At 39.3% G+C, this 20,080-nt stretch overlaps 1 protein-coding gene across 1 annotated transcript in view; it reads left to right on the top strand.

Annotated features, from left to right (window-relative positions):
* Positions 1 to 20,080, top strand: part of TTLL7 (tubulin tyrosine ligase like 7) — a 71,783-nt gene that overhangs the window by 17,758 nt on the left and 33,945 nt on the right. Inside the window, exons 2-9 of the mRNA XM_054072574.1 lie at positions 5,877 to 6,049; positions 6,203 to 6,337; positions 7,419 to 7,540; positions 8,290 to 8,357; positions 11,853 to 12,011; positions 13,477 to 13,693; positions 16,659 to 16,823; positions 17,657 to 17,815. Of these exons, the coding sequence (XP_053928549.1) occupies positions 6,025 to 6,049; positions 6,203 to 6,337; positions 7,419 to 7,540; positions 8,290 to 8,357; positions 11,853 to 12,011; positions 13,477 to 13,693; positions 16,659 to 16,823; positions 17,657 to 17,815 (1,050 nt within the window). The 5' untranslated portion in view covers positions 5,877 to 6,024. The remainder of the gene's footprint in view (positions 1 to 5,876; positions 6,050 to 6,202; positions 6,338 to 7,418; positions 7,541 to 8,289; positions 8,358 to 11,852; positions 12,012 to 13,476; positions 13,694 to 16,658; positions 16,824 to 17,656; positions 17,816 to 20,080) is intronic.

Here is a 20,080-nt window from a genome sequence, read left to right as displayed (position 1 = left end):
ATTCTGCACTTTAATTACTGCAAGTTGTTATTATCTTGCTGTTCGAGGGTGGTACTAAAAAAGGCTTTTTTTATTATATTTTCTGATAATGTCTTAATCTAAGGTTGAATTGACATTTTGTAGCTTAATTCCAGACCAACCAATTATAGCTTTGTGTAACTATAACAAATAGCAGCATCCTCACTGCTGCACATCAAGGCTTTCACGCTCTAAGATCTAAGGGAGTAAAAAACTTAATTATTTAGGTTAGATTGAAAAAAACAGAACTCAGATGTTTGCTAGGTCAACGCTCCGAGGACTGTTTTCATTTCTTTCCTTTTCATGTTTCCATTAAATTTTAGTCATGTTAATTTTTCAGGTACCGGAGGAGCGGGGATGGCAGCGCTGTGATGTTGTCCTCCCCTCCCTGTGGTCATCTGCCAAGTTCTGTAACGGTATCTTCAGTGTGTCTCCATTTCAGAGTGAAAGCTCCTTATGTCAGGAGCTGTGTGGGTTTCTTCCCAGCTACTGTGCCTTTCCAGACGCTTTTGACAGCGCTGAGTAAATTGCAGTAATGGGCTCAGAGGAAAGCAGTCTGCTGGTTTTAAAATCTATTCTAAAATATTCCACCGTTAGGAAGTGATTACATGTCTGTACACAAAGAATGCAGGAAATTACAATAAAATGGGCAAGCTAGCTTTTGTAGTGTTTCACCCAGGTAAACTGGAAGATGCTTAGGGAATGTTAGTTTTCTTCCTCGAATCAGAGAATGGTTTGGGTCGGAAAGGACCTTGAAGACCATCCATGGGTTATGCATGTGCTTAACTTTACATACATGAACTGAAAACGCTACTTCAGATCTTAAGCCCCAGCAAATATGACATGACCTCTCTAAGACAGGAGATTGAGATGAGATCTTGGGAAGAAATGTTTTGCTGTGAGGGTGGGGAGGCCCTGGCCCAGGTTGCCCAGAGCAGTGGTGGCTGCCCCATCCCTGGAGGGGTTCCAGACCAGGTTGGATGGGGCTTGGAGCAACCTGAGCCAGTGGGAGGTGTTGGAACTGGATGGTCTTTAAGGTCTTTTCCATCCCAAACCACTCTAGGAATTAATTAAAAAATCCTTCTACATCATCTAGGCCAGAACAATGTTTTTCAGGGAACGTAGTAACTACTTACAATACACTTTGTGTGTAAGCGCAAAAATACTCTTAATTTTCTGCAACATATTGCAACTCGCTATCAAGGAAACATGGATCATTCCATTAACTAAGAAACCATTTCTTCCCACTGTCCCATGCTCTTCACTATGTACCTTGCGCAGACTGTTCGCTTAGATAGACCCAAGCATCTGTTCTGGTCCCTGTCTACGTGCAACCCTTCCCTCTCCAGCAGCAGTACCTTTCCTCTGCTTTCCCTGGAGGAAAAGAGCTCCTTTATTTTTTTTTTCTTTTTTTTTTCTTCTGCTTTTCTTTTCTAGGACAGGATTGTGTGCAGTGTATCTCTTGGTGGCACTCTCTCACACCTTTGCCAGGCAACGGTAAAGATAACATCTCATCTTTTTTTTTTTTTTGCTAGGACACTTGGAATAAAAGTGCTTGTTTGTATAAGAATGTGCTAACCTGATGAAGACGCATTCATTTCTTCACAAGTCTTTCTCCATTTATAGGTTAACCATTGTTGTTCAGCCACCTTGAATCATTATGGGTGAGAACAAACCTTCACCGATTTGTGTGGATCACGATTTGGGGAGGAAAATGATCTACACAGCTGAAACTGTGAACCTTTTTCTGCCTGAATGTGAATTCAGAGATTCCTGATAGCCGACTTCCCAAGGTTAAGCAAGCTCTTATCAGACCCAGTTTGGAAACAGAATACTTGTTTTTCATGTTATTAAAACCGATCTTTTAGAAACGGGTCTTTCAGGTAGGTTACTAGAGAGATAGACTAGAGAGATACGTGGTTGTAGCTGACTGCGGGTGGTAGGTTTTGCTTATTTTATAAGTAAAAGCCCGTCTCGGTTATAAGAACTGACTCCAAAGTTGATGTAATCGTAACCCGACAATGCTGCTGCTGTGCTGGGTGCACGATGCCAGAGGCCCCGCGGTAAGCTTTCTCTCTAACTGGCAGGTCTTGTGCTGCACGTCCTTTTCCTTCAGGGCGCCTGACTTGGGAGTAGGGCTGGTGATGATAATGAGCCAAGAGATGTGAGCTAGGGAAAGGTGCCTGGGTCGGAGAACGAAGTAACTCTGTGGTCATCTCTGCTCTATAGAAGTCAAAAAGAGGAAAGATGTGTGGGAGCTCATGGCTGCCAGGGCTTGTGGCATCTCCGTGCTCTGTCAGTGTGTGCCCCTCTTCTTCCAGCCCCTTTCCTTCAGCAACAGCCCATCACGAATTGCTCTCAGAGATGGATTCCTGGCATTCCCAAGTGACCCATTCCACCAGTTAGAGAACTGCTCATCTAAAGTGTTGTCTGAGGAGCAGCTGCAGTTTAGCTATGAGGATTGCAGCTACCCCCGTAGCTTGGTCCTAATTTTTCTCGCTGCATAATTGGATCTTCTCATGGTACTGCACATGGACACACAATGTGTGGAGGTCCAAGCAGGAACGAGTCTGCTTCTCCCATGGCTTAGCCTGCAACTCACAGCTGATGCTTGTGGTAATGTGTTCCCCCAGAGGAGGTGTTGAACCTCTCCTCTCTCATTTGACACTGTGGGAAGATGAGCTCAGACTGTCCAATTTCATCGGACCTGTACTGGTCAATTGGAAAGGAGGTGATTCCAGTAAAAACAAAGGAAAGAACTGCATCCAATGTATAATATTTTGGAAACCTACTAATTTAGAACTGCCGGTGTTTTGGTATTCAGGGAAATGGTTGATTGGAGATAGGCGACTTAAGAGAAGTGAAGCAATTGTAAAACAATTCTGAGTTATTATACACAAGCTTAAGGCAGAATGCAGTTTAAATTCATTGGTACAGGATGGTGCTTGTGGAAAGCCAAAAATCTAGAGTGAGTTGGAATACAGAGTACGTTGTCTTGTCATTGAAGAAAATTCAGTTTCAATTGGGATTTGACAAATAGACTGCATGTGTCTCTGTAACAAGATTTGACATCATTACAGGAGCGTATGCTTCGACTGTGATGATGAAAATTGTTTTCCATAACCTCATCAAGAAAAGAGTTGCTTCCATGATCTGTTTCCAGAGATTTAGTCAGTCCAATTACTTTGTTTTCCGTATGACCAAGCTACTGGTGACCATAAATCTTTCCCACCAACTCATATGCATGCTACAAAGTTGATTGGCTGAAAGTCAGCCTTGAGTGTTGGTGCTTTTCGTAATATTTAAACTCTAGGAAGTGTTCTACTCAGGGGAGGAGAATAGTCTCTATACAAAGGAAAGGAGTAATTCAACAACATACTGTAGTTTGGAGTTTTGTGGTCCACCTTCAGAATGACAGAAGCCTTGGGAAGATGTTTTTCTGTGATTACAAGCAGAATGAAAGCTCTACGAGCTGCTTGGGTTTTATTATCATATCATAGCATGTAAATCATTGTGTTAGCAAGGGCTGGTGTTTCTCACAGGGAAATATTAGTTGTCTTGATGTTCTTCCAAATTTGTTAGAAGTTTTCAGCCAGTATAACGGAGGAACAACTGCTTGGTGTTGGGGCATGTGCATACAAGTCCTTAATTGGCTTTGGAGTTCTTCCCAGGAACTAAATGTGTCTTGTCTTCTGGTGGTATTCTTAGCTTGAGAAACAGATAACGTGCAATATTCTGTGAGTCATTGTGCCTAGCACTGCTTTTCCTTTGCAGTGGTTTTAGTGAAGATGAACGCTTTGCTTTCCCATCGTGGTGTCTAATTTTAGTAGGGCAGTGGGCAGGAGGACTTTGAGGCCACCTTCTCAGATGATGGCATCCAAACCACTAGAACTTCAAAATGACTTAACAGTTTTAGTCCAGTCTGGGGGAGGCTTTCTTAGCGAGTTCTGGTTTAGCAAAGCGTGATGGAAGTGGGAATCGCTGAGAGTTGACATTGTGCTGTTGAACATTGGATCTGTGTACAAAACATCTCCTGTTCTTACTTTCTGGATAAACACGCAGGCTCGCAGCTTATTGTTAATATGTGATACTCCACTAAATGTATATCAGAGAGATTTGGTTGCCTTATTACAAAGCAGAATTTTGCCCTTAGTCATAGGAGAACCACAATCTGTTCTTTTTATCTTTTTGTGTTAATGGACTTTTTAGGGTAAATGTCTGTCTTGAAAGTAAACGAGATCTTTCAGCTCAAGGGATCTGATTTTATATTTTCTTACCAAGAGGGTGACTTGTTCAGGATATAATTATAGAATCATAGATCGTTATGGTTGGCAAAGACCTATAAGATCATCAAGTCCAACAATCAACACATTACCACCGTGCTTACAACACCATGTCCTGAAATGCTACGTGTTTTTTGAACCCCTCCAGGGATGGAGACTCCCCCACTGCCCCGAGCAGCCTCTGCCACGGCTTCACCGCTCTGTCAGTAAAGACGTTTTTCCTAATATCCGTTCTGAACCTCCCCTTGTGCAACTTAAGGCCATTAATTGTATCTCTTTCCTTCTCTCTCTGACGCGAGTCTGTACGCACGCACACAAATAAAAATTGAGGATTTGTAAGTGATATTTTGGCCATCTTGCTAATGCCCATCCTGCCCGATCTTATGATCAAATATGTTTTGCCTCCTAAGCCATAGCTGAACTTCACGTAACTGTAATTTTTTTGCTATTTATAGCAGAAATACCTCGTGCTCTCTGTAAAGCTATTCAAAATCAGTTTTGCAGTCACCAGAAGTGGCAATGTAAACTACTCTAAAGCTAGCATAAGACCTTTTTTCTGCAATTATATGCGTGGCAAGAAATGAAAGCATTTAAAAATCAGTGACTTATATTGAATATGTTTCGAAAACTCATGGATTTCTTTGAGGCAGGCTGCCAACGCCAGCATTTTCTTGCTGAATGTGCTGCAACAGTGCTGCATGCCTGGAGTCAGTGTTTTATTCCTAGGATTTTTTTCCCCAGTCTTTCAGGCCATTGCTCTTACATCCTTAAGCTGAATTTAAACATTTTAATATGTGGGATTGTCACATGTGGTAGTGTGTTCAGTAAGGAAAAAATAAAGAAGTGAAACTTTGCATCAATGTAGCCATGAAAAATAGCGTTTTATGCAAATTGTAGAATGGTTTGGGTCCTCAAAGCCCATCCAGTTCCACTCCTGCCATGGGTGGGGACACCTCCCACTGGATCAGGGGCTCCAAGCACTGTCCCTGCGCTCCCTGACCAAGAGCCCCTCCCCAGCTTTCCTGCAGCCCCTTTCTATGGGCAAAGCGTCTTTGAAGTTGTCAGTTGTGTCATGAGGTGATCATGAGATGCAGCTGTGGGTTACCGAGAGATTATCGCACACTTGCTTGAAAATATATTGAGAAGTGAAAAACTGGGGAAAAGATTATTAAGGTCACTTCAGTTATTTCCCGTTTGGTACCTGAAAATGCATAATACCGTGTGTCTGATTTAAATTTTTTAATTAAAATATAGTTTAAAATTACTACAAATTCAGTGAGCCCTGTGGAGATACCAGTTTGCAGTACTGATTTAATTATCCAAAATCTCCCATACACAAATGAAAATGAGGTAATATAACCTCATTTTGAAAACTAATACTGCAAAATGATTTCTCCTAGAAATAAACCAATTGAATTGTAATGAACAAAGTTTGGTATTTACAATAACTTGATAAACCTTTTAAAATAAGCATTACTTTTGACTCATTAAAAGCATTTCCATGTTTAGTTTGTGCTGTTTATGTTTTTCTAGGATTGCTTTATAACAAAATCTCTCTTGTATTTTTTTACACAGATATCTGTCTATCCCAGAACGAATAGTTGCTGTAATCAGAGACTGAAATGGTATGACTGGAGTTAATCATTTGGCTTTGGCGGCTCCATTGTTTTCTGAGAACTTGGAACAGAATTTGGACTCTCCTTCTGTCCTCTCCTAGGTTATAATGCCATCCTTGCCCAATGACGGAGGTACGTTGTTCTTGGATTTTTAATATAGCCTCTTAATTATTCAGTATGCTTGTACCCCTAAGTTGCAACAACACAAATGTTTGTATTTTTAGTTCATTTGTAGACCTTATTCCAGATAGAAAGATGTTGATAGTTACATTTATTTTCTCAAAGATAACCATGGAACTGCTTCTCTGACTCTGAGCTCGGAACTGCCCTATCAAAGCACAATTAAAAGAAAAGTCAGGAAGAAGAAGAAGAAGAATGGAGTCATCACTGCAAATGTCGCTGGCACAAAATATGAAATTGGTAGGAAGCTACATATTTTATTTTCATCCTGGTAGTCACTGACACAAGTGAGTTACTAATGGAGTGAATTAATAGACTTTGCAGCCAGCTGACAGCGAGACAATTCCAAAGGTTTTTCTTTTGTGAGACATCTTTGCTCTTTTTGTAACATTGAGTTAATAGCTTTGAACACTATTTGTTACTCAGCAAAGGGCCTCAAAATGCAAATAAATTAGGTTATTAAGAAGGCTGTTGAAAAACTCCCTAATTATGAGTTATGTGTATATTTGAAAGTTTACTTGAAAGCCTTGAAAAGATGAACAGTGTAAATTTGATGTTAAATACACTAATGATTATAGAATCAAAGAATAGAATCATAGAATAGTTTGGGTTGGAAGGGACCTTAGAGCCCATCTAGATCCAACCCCTATGCCATGGGCAGGGACACCTCCCACTGGATGAGGTTGCTCCAAGCCCCATCCAACCTGGCCTGGAACCCCTCCAGGGATGGGGCAGCCCCCACTGCTCTGGGCACCCTGGGCCAGGGCCTCCCCACCCTCACAGGAAAACATTATACAGAGGTTTCTCAATAAAATATACAAATGTGTTGTATTTTGATGCTTGGGGCTAGTGCGGAAAAATCTTTTCTCGTACAACCTGAGTTATGCCTGGCACACATCAGTCTTTTCTCTCTTTTTTTTTTTTAATATTAAATTAGTGTATGCATTTGCTTTTGTAACTACTGTACCCTGACTAAAGAGGCATGATTGTGACACACACAATCATCATATGTCATAGCCAGGATTAAGTCTAAAAGCGGTGCAAGTGGACTTTCACAATATGACTGTGGAATGCCATGATGCTCTTCATAGTTCCCATCGGTGATTCCAACCTCAATACAAGGTGCTTTAATGTTGTAATGATGGGTTTGCAGTAGCCTGATGGAAATGCTGCAAGATAAATAATAACTTGCATGCTAACATTGGTCTTGGACAAAGGATTTGAATATTGGAAGTGTTTAAAATCGTAATTTTTTGAAATTTTGGAAATGAATTTGTTTTAGAGAGTCAAACCGTTCTTTACATATGCGATTTCTCTGTAGTACGTATAGTCATACGAGAAATGGGATTTGTGAAAACGCGTGATGAAGACGAGACAGCTAATCTCATATGGAGTGATTCTGCTGTGCAACAAGAAAAGATTGCTGAGCTTCGGAACTATCAGGTAAGGGGATAGCTGAGATTTCTGATGTGTTTCAGTAAACTGCTTCACTCTGAAACATTCAGTAATCCCTCACTTCTGGTCGGTTCTATCCATGGGCAGACCCAAGCGAAACACCACCAGCAAGCTGAAGTAAGGCTATGCCACTATGTATTTTAAAATCCTGTTATCTTTTTCAGAGTTATCTGTTCGCACCGCTTAGAATCTGGTGTTTAAATATTTGGGGCTGTTCTTTCATGCTTTTGTCTGCCACTTGGGTGTTGTGAATGATCGGGGTTTGAAAGAAGGTGCAAAGCATCATTTAGAAGTTTTTCATAAGCTTTTAAGCAGGAAGTTAATGAGCAGAGCTCTATTCCCAGTTTCTGTGGATAAATAATTGCTTTTTTTTGCCATTACTTTGTGGTAGTGTTCTTTGTTCCTAGTTAGTGTTGTGAGTAAGAGTAGGGTAGCCTCAATGGATGTAGTCGTGTCAGTGGAAGACAATGCTACTTACTTATCTTTAGTATGGCTAAGAATACATAGTAGAATATAAATACTAATTATCTATTAGTATCTAAATAGATATCTAAATATCTATTATTATACTAATATTAATAATTATCTATTATTAATAGAATAAATATTATCTTCATTAGTGTTTCATATAAATTATTTATGTTTGCCTGATCATGCAGTTAAATATTTTTACTGAATGTTTTAGGTTTGCCAGGAGAAGTACTAACTACCTTTCCTTTTTTTTTCTCCTTCCTCAGAGAATCAACCATTTTCCAGGAATGGGAGAGATCTGCAGAAAGGATTTTCTAGCAAGAAACATGACTAAGTAATCTTTCTTTCGATATTAAGAAGTTTTTCAACCATAGTATTTAATGCAGCACAATACTGAATTATTGCAGGGTTTGTTTGTTTTTACGAAGAGGCTATGAGAGGACCAAGAGTAATTTCCGAAGTTCCTTATTAACTTTGGCTTTGGTAGCTTTAGAGTGGCTGCTGTATCTGTCCAATGGATTTGGGTGGAAAACGATGTGGGTTCATCTCTCTCCGCGCATTGCAGAATGTGGGAGAGTTAAATTATTGCATAATACACTTAATATATCCAGGCATATATCACATAATGTTAGAACAGAAAAAAACCCTACTATATAGATAGATATAGTTTGTTTAAAATAATTAATGATTGTATTTCTGTGTTGAATTTTAAACATGTGAAACACCTTACTGTTTGTTTAAGAAATAACCAGAGAGGGTCATTTGTCTCAGTTATGAATTCTTCTCACTCTAATGGAATAACTGTGTTCTCAGGAATTATCCTAGCTGAGAGCCTGTGAGCAAGACCTGAAAGAAAACAATACTAAATAATCATTCAACAGCCTGGTAATAAGGAACAGTTTAGGGAGAAGTGTGTGTAAATACTTTGATTCTTCTAATCTAAATTAATTTAAAGAGCAGTTATTAATAGAGTTAATCTTTTGGCACCCATTGTTACCCACAGTGTACTTTCTGTTATCAGTATTTGATTTGATATATTAGTGTAATTAATGTGATACCTCCTCTCTCTTTATTTCCCTTCCTGTTTTGTACCTACAACGCATAGTATATAGAATGCATACAACTATTATGGTGCAAATATGAGCATTGCTTTGCTGTTTGTGTCCTATGTGAGGGGCAGAGGATCTTGAAACCCAGGCAGTGGAACTTGTGTTGTTAGACTGACAAGTCATGTCTTCAGTAACCTATTTTGCACAGAATTCTTCTGCTCAGAAAGCGCTCTGAGAAACAAGAGCGTAATCCAACCGCTTCTGTGGGCTAAAATAGCACTCAGAAAGACAATAGCCAGCTGTTTAATTCTCAGCCCTCCTGGTAAGGATGGAGCGAGCAGCACAGGGAGGAATTGGTTATCCACAGTACTGGCTAGCAGATGTGCTGGAAAATAGGTAATTGTAATGGAATAGGTCTTGATTCCACAAGCTACTTGATGATGGTCTTAATTCATCTGTGAATAGAGCCAAGCAGGGGAAGAACAGAGCTGAGTTCTTTTCTTGAAAGTTTTAGTGAGCACCAGAACTTGTATTCTGCTTCATTTTATTGTTTGTAGTCAGTTCTGCGTAAGAGAGAAAAAGGCACACAGAACTGATGAACTCGAGTCACAAAATAACATTAATATATCTAGAGTAAGTGAAATGGGATGTAGGTATCGTGTAGCTCTTCAGGAGATACAGGATAAATAACTTGGAGGTGGATGGAAGCTAACACAGAACTTGCTTTTTGCCTAAAAGTAGGATAACTTCTGCCTAGGTGAGCTATTCAGTTAGCAAGGTAATAATGTTAGTAAATATGTAGCAGATGGAGAGTATTTTAAAAGCACACTTTTAAATCATGAATTATAATCTGTTATCATGAGTTATTATATCTATTTGTTTTTAAGAACTTTTCCTGACTCTTTGGTGGCTTTCAACAACTCAGATTTGGGGGGTGGGACTGGATGATGCCTCCTAACCCCTATCGTTCTGTGATTCTGTAAAAATAGCAGTTACAATGAAGCTGCAGAAGCGCTGAACCTCATGCAGTACTTCGAGACTAGGATAGCTGTTGTGGTTTCTGCAGAGTGTTTGTTGGGCAGTTGGCTAAACACTCTGGTGACAGTGCATCTATTATACCAGCAGGGCTTGGCTGCAGTCCTGCCCTTACAGATGTGCTTGGCAGCTTTTTTATTTTTCCATTAATATTTGAGACATTTAAAGAAAAAGTGTCTTATGTTTTATCAGGACTGTTCCATAGTCTCACAGGAGAAATGAAAAATCAAAATGATATTGTGAATCTCTTTTGCATTTAACTTATCCTGATGCTATTCATTTCCATTACAAAAACAGAAGTGTACTTAAGTCCTGTAGTTAATTAAAAGGCATTAAAATTCATCACAGAGTCATTTCCTTAAAAATCAAAGTTGGGGAACTTCTTAGTTACTTTCTGTTGGTTTGTGGATATTTGTACTTTGGATGTGTCCACCCCATGGTACAGAATAGTTTTGAGTTACCCAAACTAATTTCATATGAGATTATGTATGAAGTTTCAGGTATTCAGAGTACCCAAAATAAGTATTTAACTGGGCAGAGACTAAATTTATTGTGCTGGCATTGAGTCTGCATAGTACCAGCAAGTCGATATTGCTCCTATAACTTAACCAGTATTAAAGCGATGTTGTTTAAAGCTAACCCCTATGTCTGTAGCCCATACTGCCGGTCTGGTAGGGGTAGATGTTTCCTGTCTGCCAGACACACAGCTTTGAGTGATGGAAACTTCTACTGAGTTCTCTACCATTTTTCCTCTTCTATTTGTCTTTTCTGCATTGAGACAACAGAGCTATAAAATGAGATACGCTCACTACCACAGCTATTAAAGCAGGAAGATTGGGACTTTGCTGCATCCTTTAACCAGATTCAGTTTCAGAGGTTGTTCCCTATGTCTTAACCTTATTTTGGTTTTAGTTCTTCTAATGACACACACACAATGTCGTCGTCCTCCCCTGCCTTGTCTCATTTTGTGTTTCTTTGCTCTCCTTTGGTTAAGTAAGATGCTCAGGGGATCTCAGTCACACCGTGCTGCTACCAAATACAAATCCAAGCTTCTGTGTTTTGCCCTGTATTGGAGGTGCATGAGCAGTTGCTTGTGTCAAAGTCTATTTACTACAATTACTCACTTTTGGAATTCCTTCAATAGACTAGGAAAAAATCCCTAAAACCTCTTCTTAAATATCTTCCATTTTAATTTTAAATTCAGTTCTTGTTACTTATACTTTTTGTGCCAATGAAGCAACTCCATATATCCCCAGGTGCTTTGTTTTTGTGTGTTGATACCCGTACATCCTCCAATATGTACCAATTTGAAACTTGCCAAATATCCCCAACCCTCCCAAGGGAAAACCATAATTAAAAATAAGAGGAATCCAGGAGTCTGTCAGGTAGGAAAAGCCCTATGATCACGCGGTCTATGGTAACTTCAATATTTCTAAGAATAGAAATAGCATTAAATCATCTGAGTTACTGAACAAAAACTATAACAGGAATGAGATGGATGTCAGTACCCTACTAAGCAAATACAATATGATAATAGGCAAAAATGCACAGGATAGTTTGCTTTTGTTCTTCAAGTATGCATATGAATGTTATAGAGCTGTGTTATTAAACAGCTGCAGAAGTTTGCTTTCCTATTACATCATTTTGCTAAGCGAGTTTCCTTGTCAAATTATTGTAACTGCTTTTCACTCCTGATGATACATCGAAGGAGTTAAAAGATTTTAACGCAATTCCACTTTGTGCAGAATGATCAAGAGTCAGCCGCAGGAGTACAGTTTTATTCCTCGAACATGGATCTTCCCTGCAGAATACACGCAGTTTCAGAACTACGTGAAAGAACTGAAGAAGAAACGGAGACAGAAAACTTTCATAGTCAAACCAGCCAATGGTGCGATGGGACATGGGTAAGCTGCGTGTTGACTTCAGTCTTCTCACCCGTTACAGGCGAAGCTGTGTATTAGTAAGAAGTTTGTAGTTAAAGTTGTATGATCAGTATAAGAAAGTTCAAGTATTGGATGAAAGCTTAACAAGCAGAAACAGCTAAAACATAAACCTAAACCAAAGTGGTGTCTTGGTGTTGTTCTCATATTTAGATATACTAATTAATCTGTCATGCTTAGCCGTAGAGTGAGGTTGTATTGAGCGTAAATGGCAGGGGTTTGGTGGTTGAGAGTGGCAGGGGTGTCATATCCTCAGGATGAGGATCTTCTACAGCTCTGAAACCCACCCAGACACCCCACTGCACACCAAAACTGCAACCAGTCAGAGGAGCACAAACGCATTTAAGAGTAGCAGCGATGAGATACAGGAGAAACAGAGGTGAAGCTGTTGGGGCTGGGGGCGTACTCTTGGCAGATGATACCTATGTTGGAGGAGGAACACCTCTGATGAGGCTGCAACCTGCAGTTGGGTTGGAACGGTTTTACCTGTGACAGGGCTGCTCAGTGGAAAAAAAAAAAAAAGAGAGAAATGTTGCAATTTCATTCTTAACTCTGTTCTTGTTTGTGGATATTTCAGTTTTAGATTTATTGCTTTTAGTATCAGTGTGGATTATAAAGTATAGTAAAGCTCTTAGTTATTAAAAATACATCAGTCTTAGCGTAAAAGTAAAGCACCCAAACTTTTCCATTTCTTTATTTTTCAGTGCTCTTTATAAGGGCAAAGATAAGCTGCATCCCTTTCAGCAGGATTCTGAAATGTATCATAAATAATAGAGAGCAAGACTAAGGCAACAGAGCTATGGGAATTCAGAGTTGATACACTGAAAAATATTAGCTACTACAGTTATTTAAAAGGCTGTGTAGTTAAGGATTGCCAGTTTATAGTCTGTATATAAACCATTTTTCATTCTGACATGGGGCAATTGGAATATAGAAATACTGAGCTTCATCTCTGCCTGCCTTAGTTGTACCTATCAGCGTCCTGCTTTAAATCCACCCCTGAGTCAGTTTAGCACTGCAAGTTCTTTGCAACCTGTCCCTCCAGCAGAAGTTGTGACAAAGACAAGCTGGAAACCTATTTTTAGAGCTGCTTGGAGAAGAATAATCACGAAAGCTGGAGACTGGTGGTTCTGCCAAACGATTTCTAAGTGTAGAGGGAACCCATTATTACAAGCTGTCGAATCAAAGAGAGCAGAAAGTTATTTTGAAGTGGCTCATTGCCTTTCTTTTCATCCAGTGAAGCTCCAGAAAGGACAGGAAACAAAAAGCCATGTAAGCAAATGGCTCTTTGCCTCTGTTCTACAAATAAGATACGTAAGGCTCTTTCTTCAGGTAGGCTTTAGTCTGGCTGCCTGGCTGGGTCACCATAAAACCCTGTTTCAAAGAGTAATATAAAAAAAGTTTTTTAAATAATTTTTGTTTTTACCAGGATCTCTTTAATAAGAAATGGAGAAAAGTTACAAGCTCAGGATCACTTGATTGTTCAAGAATATCTTGACAAACCATTTCTTATGGAAGGCTACAAGTTTGATTTACGCGTGTATATTCTTGTAACCTCCTGTGATCCATTAAAAGTATTTTTATATCATGATGGACTGGTGAGAATGGGCACAGAAAAGTATCATCCCCCCAGTGACTCAAATTTGGTAAGTTGGAGTTCATTCCAATTTATTGCATGTAGAATTTTACCTGTGCAGTGTTTGGAGGAGGTAACATAAAGTAAGTTGTGAAATGAGATTTAATTTGGTATTTATCTGGCTGAATTTTTGCATTGTCACTGAAGAAGAAAAAAACTAAAATGAAAAATATTTAACTATATATATATATTTAACTACATATATATATTTTCTATCAAAATCACAAGTGCAGCCTTACTTATGTAGAAAAATTTTATATGACTTTGTATGTAAATAAGTTAGAGTTCAAATAGTTAGTAAAAGAAAGCGAAAGATGTCAATTATTGACATTCAGCCTAGAAAAGTGAAGTAAAGAAAACAACTTCAAGAGCAGTTACATTGGTTTTATATCTGCTTTTTTATATATTGCTTTTATATACATTGCTTTTTGATATATTTATATTTCAGTTTGGGAGAGGTTAGGAGTGAGAATAAGGTTTATTTCCTGCTAGATCATATGGGAACAGGCTGAGAGAGTTGGGGTTGTTCAGCCTGGAGAAGAGAAGGCTCCAGGGAGACTTTAGAGCAGCTTCCAGTGCTGGAGGGGCTCCAGGAAAGCTGAGGAGGGGCTCTGGATCAGAGAGTGCAGGGAGAGGAAGAGGGGGAACCATTTAAATCTGAAAGAGGAGAGATTGAGATGAGATCTTAGGAAGAAATTTATTACTGTGCGGGTGGGGAGGCCCTGGCCCAGGGTGCCCAGAGCAGTGGTGGCTGCCCCATCCCTGGAGGGGTTCCAGGCCAGGTTGGATGGGGCTTTGATCCACCTGATACAGTGGGAGGTGTCCCTGCCCATGGCAGGGGTTTGGAACTGGATGGGCTTTGAGGTCCCTTCCAACCCAAAGCGTTCCAGGTTATCATTCTGTGATATGATGGATTATATGAAATTTAGAGCTTCTGCAGAGGATCCTTCAATGTTTCAGCCATTGCGTTGGGAGCCTATGTAGAATCCAGTAAAACAGCGACAGAGACACCAGTGCAGGAGAATGGTCACTGTGATCCCTGAACGTGAGGGCATCTGCTGCCGGTGCCGTTTGTCAGCGACTGCTTCAGCAGGGAGAAGAGCACGGACTTGACAGCTTTGGGGTGATACACCGGAGCTGCCTATAAACTTGCAAAGAACCGGGAGATGGTAGAGGACGCTCTAGTTTGTGGACACTAAATGCTGTTCGCTGTAGAGCATCTTCCCCTGCTGAGGGGTGTCACCCCTGTCTCCTGACACAGACCCAAATGGAGGTCTTTGTTAAGGCAGAAGTAGATCTGAAGCATTGAGAGATATCAATAAAATGGAGATTCTTACACCTCACTCTCTATTTCCTGTTCCATACCATGTATTTTTAGAGCCACGTCAGTATAATTATGCGATAGACCACATGGAGAGGCTTTTTCCTTACTCATCACTTAAAAGTGTGACTGTCTCTTAGTGCTCCTTTGGAGAACACGGGTATCATTTGGAGCTCAGTGCAAATGGCATATTTGGAAGAGTTTCAATATTCTATTTGGGATAGTTTGCTTTTAATATCTTTTATTGTTACTAATCTCAGCATTAGCAGCGCTGATATATGCTCTGGGCGGATCAACAGAACAGGGAATTGTTTCTGTGTTCTCACAACTGTTTGAATTGTAGTTTCTGTTGTATGAAATGACCTGGCTTATCACCGATGACGTTGTTCCACACAGCTTCAGACTAAAGATTAATCTTTTGTTCAGGTGCTTAACAAGTGTTCTAAAAAGACATTAATTTTCTGGTAGTCTGAGAAATCATTGTTTTTGTATGAAATAATTTGAATTCTATGGAAAGATGACATCTATGATTGAAAAGCAATAGGTTTCAAATGATTCTCAAAGCAGTGAGTGGAAGCTCTGGGAGAAATTAATTACTTGTAATATAATAAATTGTTAACTAGCCTGCAATTAAGTTGATTGGTTTTGTTAATTTCATAAAGTTTTTTTAAAACATTGAATCATAGCGTGGTTTGGGCTGGAAGGGACCTTAAAGATCATTCAATTCCAACACCTCCGTCATGCACAGGGACACCTCCCACTGGCTCAGGGGCTCCAAGCCCCATCCAACCTGGCCTGGAACCCCTCCAGGGATGGGGCAGCCACCACTGCTCTGGGCACCCTGGGCCAGGGCCTCCCCAGAGCATAAAGTGTGTTGAGGGAGATGACAGCAGAAAGTCTGTATTATCTCTTGGCTATTGTATCAAAAAGGATTTGGAATGGAAGGCTTATGGTTAGCGTAGAACTTCAGCTGCACTCAAGTAAAGAATCAGATGTGACAGACAACTGTCAGCGTGATGAGGACAGTCATCATGGTAGTGTAGATGGAAAACTGCATCGATATCTGTACTGGGAGGTGGGGTAAACATATAAATAATGATTTATAAATTGGCCTTGGAAAGGTAACATTGTTTTTATTGAGTGCGACTGATACCATGAAATCTATTGCTGGTGACATGTGGCTCCGCGAAGGAGCTCCAGCACTCACTTGTATGTGTAACGTATATCTTGACTTGTAACTCCCTCGGAATGGCCCCCAGCCGGGCAAAACACAGCAATTTTGGCAGGTATGGCAGATGAGTTTGTAAATAAAAAATATTTTAAATTATTACTGTGATGAGTACCTACTTTTTTAGGTAGTTGTTTATATGGCAGGTCTATTATGTTGCCTAACCAGATGTTGAGTCCATCAGTTGCCTGCAACTCACTTAAACGTGGGCAATTTTTCTTAGAAGAAAGCTAGAACATTCAGTAGATGAAATCTCAAAGAATCGGAAACACTAAAACCACACAGAGTGTGTTTGCAGATATGAACTGTTTGTGTCGTTATGAATTTAATGTTTGTTTCTTTGGAATGTATTTTGAATTGACTGTTCTGGAATTGTATTTAAGGCATTTTTTTTCTTTTCTCCCTTTTTTTTTTTTTTTTTTTTAGAGTCAATTGTATATGCATCTGACAAACTATTCTGTTAATAAACATAATGAACACTTTGAAAGGGATGAAACAGAAGACAAAGGAAGCAAACGCTCCATAAAATGGTTTACTGAATTTTTAGAAACAAATAATCTTGATGTCTCAAAATTCTGGAGTGATATTTCAGTAAGATTAAACTCATGTGCTTTTCTCTGTTGTTTATGTATATTCTTAGTAAATTAATTGCTTCTGCCATTGGATTTACTGGAATCCAGAAGGATTTTTGAGAATTTATTAATCCAAATTATGAGCAATGCATGCCGCAAAAGACATACTATATATGACTATTGTGTTTTAGAATTTGATGATAAATTTAAAATTGAACTTCTTCAGAGGGACAAAAGCCCTTCCGATTATTCACATAAGTAACGCAACACAAAAGAACCGTCCCATTGAAATTCTTAGAGACTTTCCTAGGGTATAAAGTGAATTTTGTGCATGAATATTTACTGAATTTTAGTGTTGCACATATCTGAGTACTTGAACCTGTGCCATTGATGTTTGTGGTTATCTTACACACTGCTTTAGGTGAGGAATAGGCCTAAGACTGTTAGAGATCATCTCCACATATGACTGTGAGGATATTCATTGACAATTATATTGAAAAACCAAACAGGTTAAGATTGCCTATAGTATAATTTGGTCCAAATATGTATTCAGTATTTATCATATATCTGAAAGTACTTATGTACTATGGAAAGTATAACAATGTACTCTAGAGCTATATAAAATACATATATATATATCTATCTATTTGACAGATATAGATATATTTAAATATATATATTAATATATATATAGATATATTTAAATATATCTATTTATTTGGTATTTTAAATCTTTTTTTTTTTAACTAGATATCTTAATGAAATTTATAAGATTAAAGCATGAATCACATTAGTTCAGTATATACTGGTGTCTTCTCACCTGATGAGTTTTTCTGACACAACCCCCTGCAGGAGTTAGTAGTGAAGACTCTCATCGTTGCAGAGCCGCACGTTCTTCATGCTTATCGCATGTGCAGACCAGGACAAGCGCCGGGAAGCGACAGCGTCTGCTTTGAAGTCCTGGGATTTGATATTCTGCTGGACAGAAAACTAAAACCATGGCTCCTAGAGGTAAACTTCTTTAAACAAGTGTCAAGTATAGTTTTTTAAGAGTCAAGTTAACTGAACCCCAGCTGAGCCCATATCTATGTAAGAGAACTTCCAAATCCGTGCGTTGGTGTTGAGTCTGTAGATGGTGGTTTTTTTCTGCAGAATCCATATGGAAACACTGCTTTGTGGTGATTTTTGGAGTCTTGGGTCAAGATAATTGTCTTCCTGAAGGGACGTTGCACTTCAGGTGCTTTTGGAAGTTTTGATGGGAAATGTGATGCTAGGTCAGTTGCTATTGTAGCTGAAGGACCTTGTTTATAGCAGTTGGGCACTACATAGATTTCTTCCATGAGTTTGGCCCTGTGTGTGTCTCTGGCAGCTTTTGTGAACGTATGGTTTTAATTTTTTTTCTTTTTGGGGGGTGATCTGTGTTCTTTTCCTCTCCTGTGGCTTTTAAAAGTGCCTGCAGAAACAGAGGAAACATGAAATGCTGTCAAACAATTGGCATGAATGGACTGGAAGAAACATTTCTCCTCTAATGTGTTACTGGCACGGTTAAGCTTAAGTATTACTTGAACACGTTTTCAACCAGGAATGTTTGAGGTTTGCCTGTTGTGTCTCTTCCATTACACTATTAATAACGTATACATGGAGTTGTCTGTTTTTCAAATTGTCTTATATCACTGTGTTAACTGGTTGGGAGACTGTACAGCTGGGGGAAAAAAGCAAAATGTATTAGAAATCTGTCTGTTGTCAATAAACCACAAATATGATTTGGCTACTGATGAGCAAATGAATTCACTGAATTATAACCTTGTTCTCAGGTCATTAATAATGCCGACAATTGTTTTGTCGTGCTTATTTCTCCAGGTTTTCGGTATAATTTTAATTAGAAAAATATAAATTCCTTCCCTATTGCCATGCAGACACAGGTGTATTTGCTGGCTTTGATGTGCTGGCCAAAAGCAGCACGTGACATGGACATGGTACGACGTTGACACCTCTTTGTATTGCGCAAACTCTGCTATTCCTTTGATTTAGCTCCACACTTCTAGGTTATCATCTCTTGGTTGCCCGTAGCTTGTGTGTAAGTGTGCGCGGTTATTTAAGTGCAGGCTGAGGTTGGTCTGCATTTCATCCAGCTTTGGAGCAAATGGTGACCGACCACTTCGATGAGAGATGGTGAACCAAACTGTAGAGTGAATCCGCTCTGAAGGATGCCCTTCTAGCTCCTCTGATATTTACATGCACTGTGGAGATTTTAGGAGGTTTGATTTACCTTTTGACTTGGAGTTGTGTATCTAATCCTTCTCTGCTTTTGATGATACAAGTATCCTTCCACTTGTTTTGCCAGGCATTGACCTAAACTAAGAGAAATTTGAAGCTTTGATACTTAGTAATTCAGTTTCTGTAACCATCCCTTGATTTGTACTGGGCTTGCTTGTGGTTTTTGCAGTGCTCTCAAAACAAACACACAGAATAAATACAGTGTGCATATATAGGTAGTGTAGTAAAGATAAATATACAGCGTATATATGCACACTGTACGTAATATCTGTACTCTGTGTGTATATATACATCTATCTATATTTATTTTTCCTAAATCAGCTCTGGCTTCTTCCCCAGCTTTCCACTCTTTATCTTTTTTTCCAGCATTCCTCTCTTGCCAAACCCCCTTAGGGGAGTGAATCATTCTTTCTAACAGTGGTAACAAGTACTAATCGCACGGACCCAAATGTTCCCAGTGTTATGGGAAAATTGCCAAAATAGGATTAGGATGGTAAATCTAGTTTCATGTTTCCGTAGCTCATGTAGCTTTTCTGTTATAAAAATAGCTTAATAAACTATTATGAGAAACAAATTGTGCAATATTTTAATGACAGTGCTTTCCTGAGATGACTTTTGTTTATATTGCCCTGATGTGATGTAGCTTTCCTGCTTCTTGATGCTACTGAACTTCCGGAACCTTCTACCAAAGTGAGGGCTGTTGGAAATGTGTGATTGCCATCTTGTGGCTCCAAGTGTTTCTGGCAGCATCTGTGCAGTCCCAGCAGCCTCCATCCTTTCTGAGTAAAAACAACTTCCTGCATCTCTCTTATGTTCCGAGAAAATCCAGTTGTACTCTTTTTGGCTGAGATTTCCAAGTTAGTTTTTCTGACATACATAGGATGATCATACAGTTGAAGTTCTTGGATGGACTCCAGCCTCGTTCAGCCTCTTTGTATCCAGTTGGGATCACAAAGTTGTGGTAATTGCAGGAAAAAACATGCACATTTTAATAACTAC

This window comes from Cuculus canorus, chromosome 8 (assembly GCF_017976375.1).
Source record: "Cuculus canorus isolate bCucCan1 chromosome 8, bCucCan1.pri, whole genome shotgun sequence".
NCBI classification, from domain to species: domain Eukaryota; kingdom Metazoa; phylum Chordata; class Aves; order Cuculiformes; family Cuculidae; genus Cuculus; species Cuculus canorus.
This window is presented reverse-complemented; position numbering and strand designations above follow the sequence as displayed.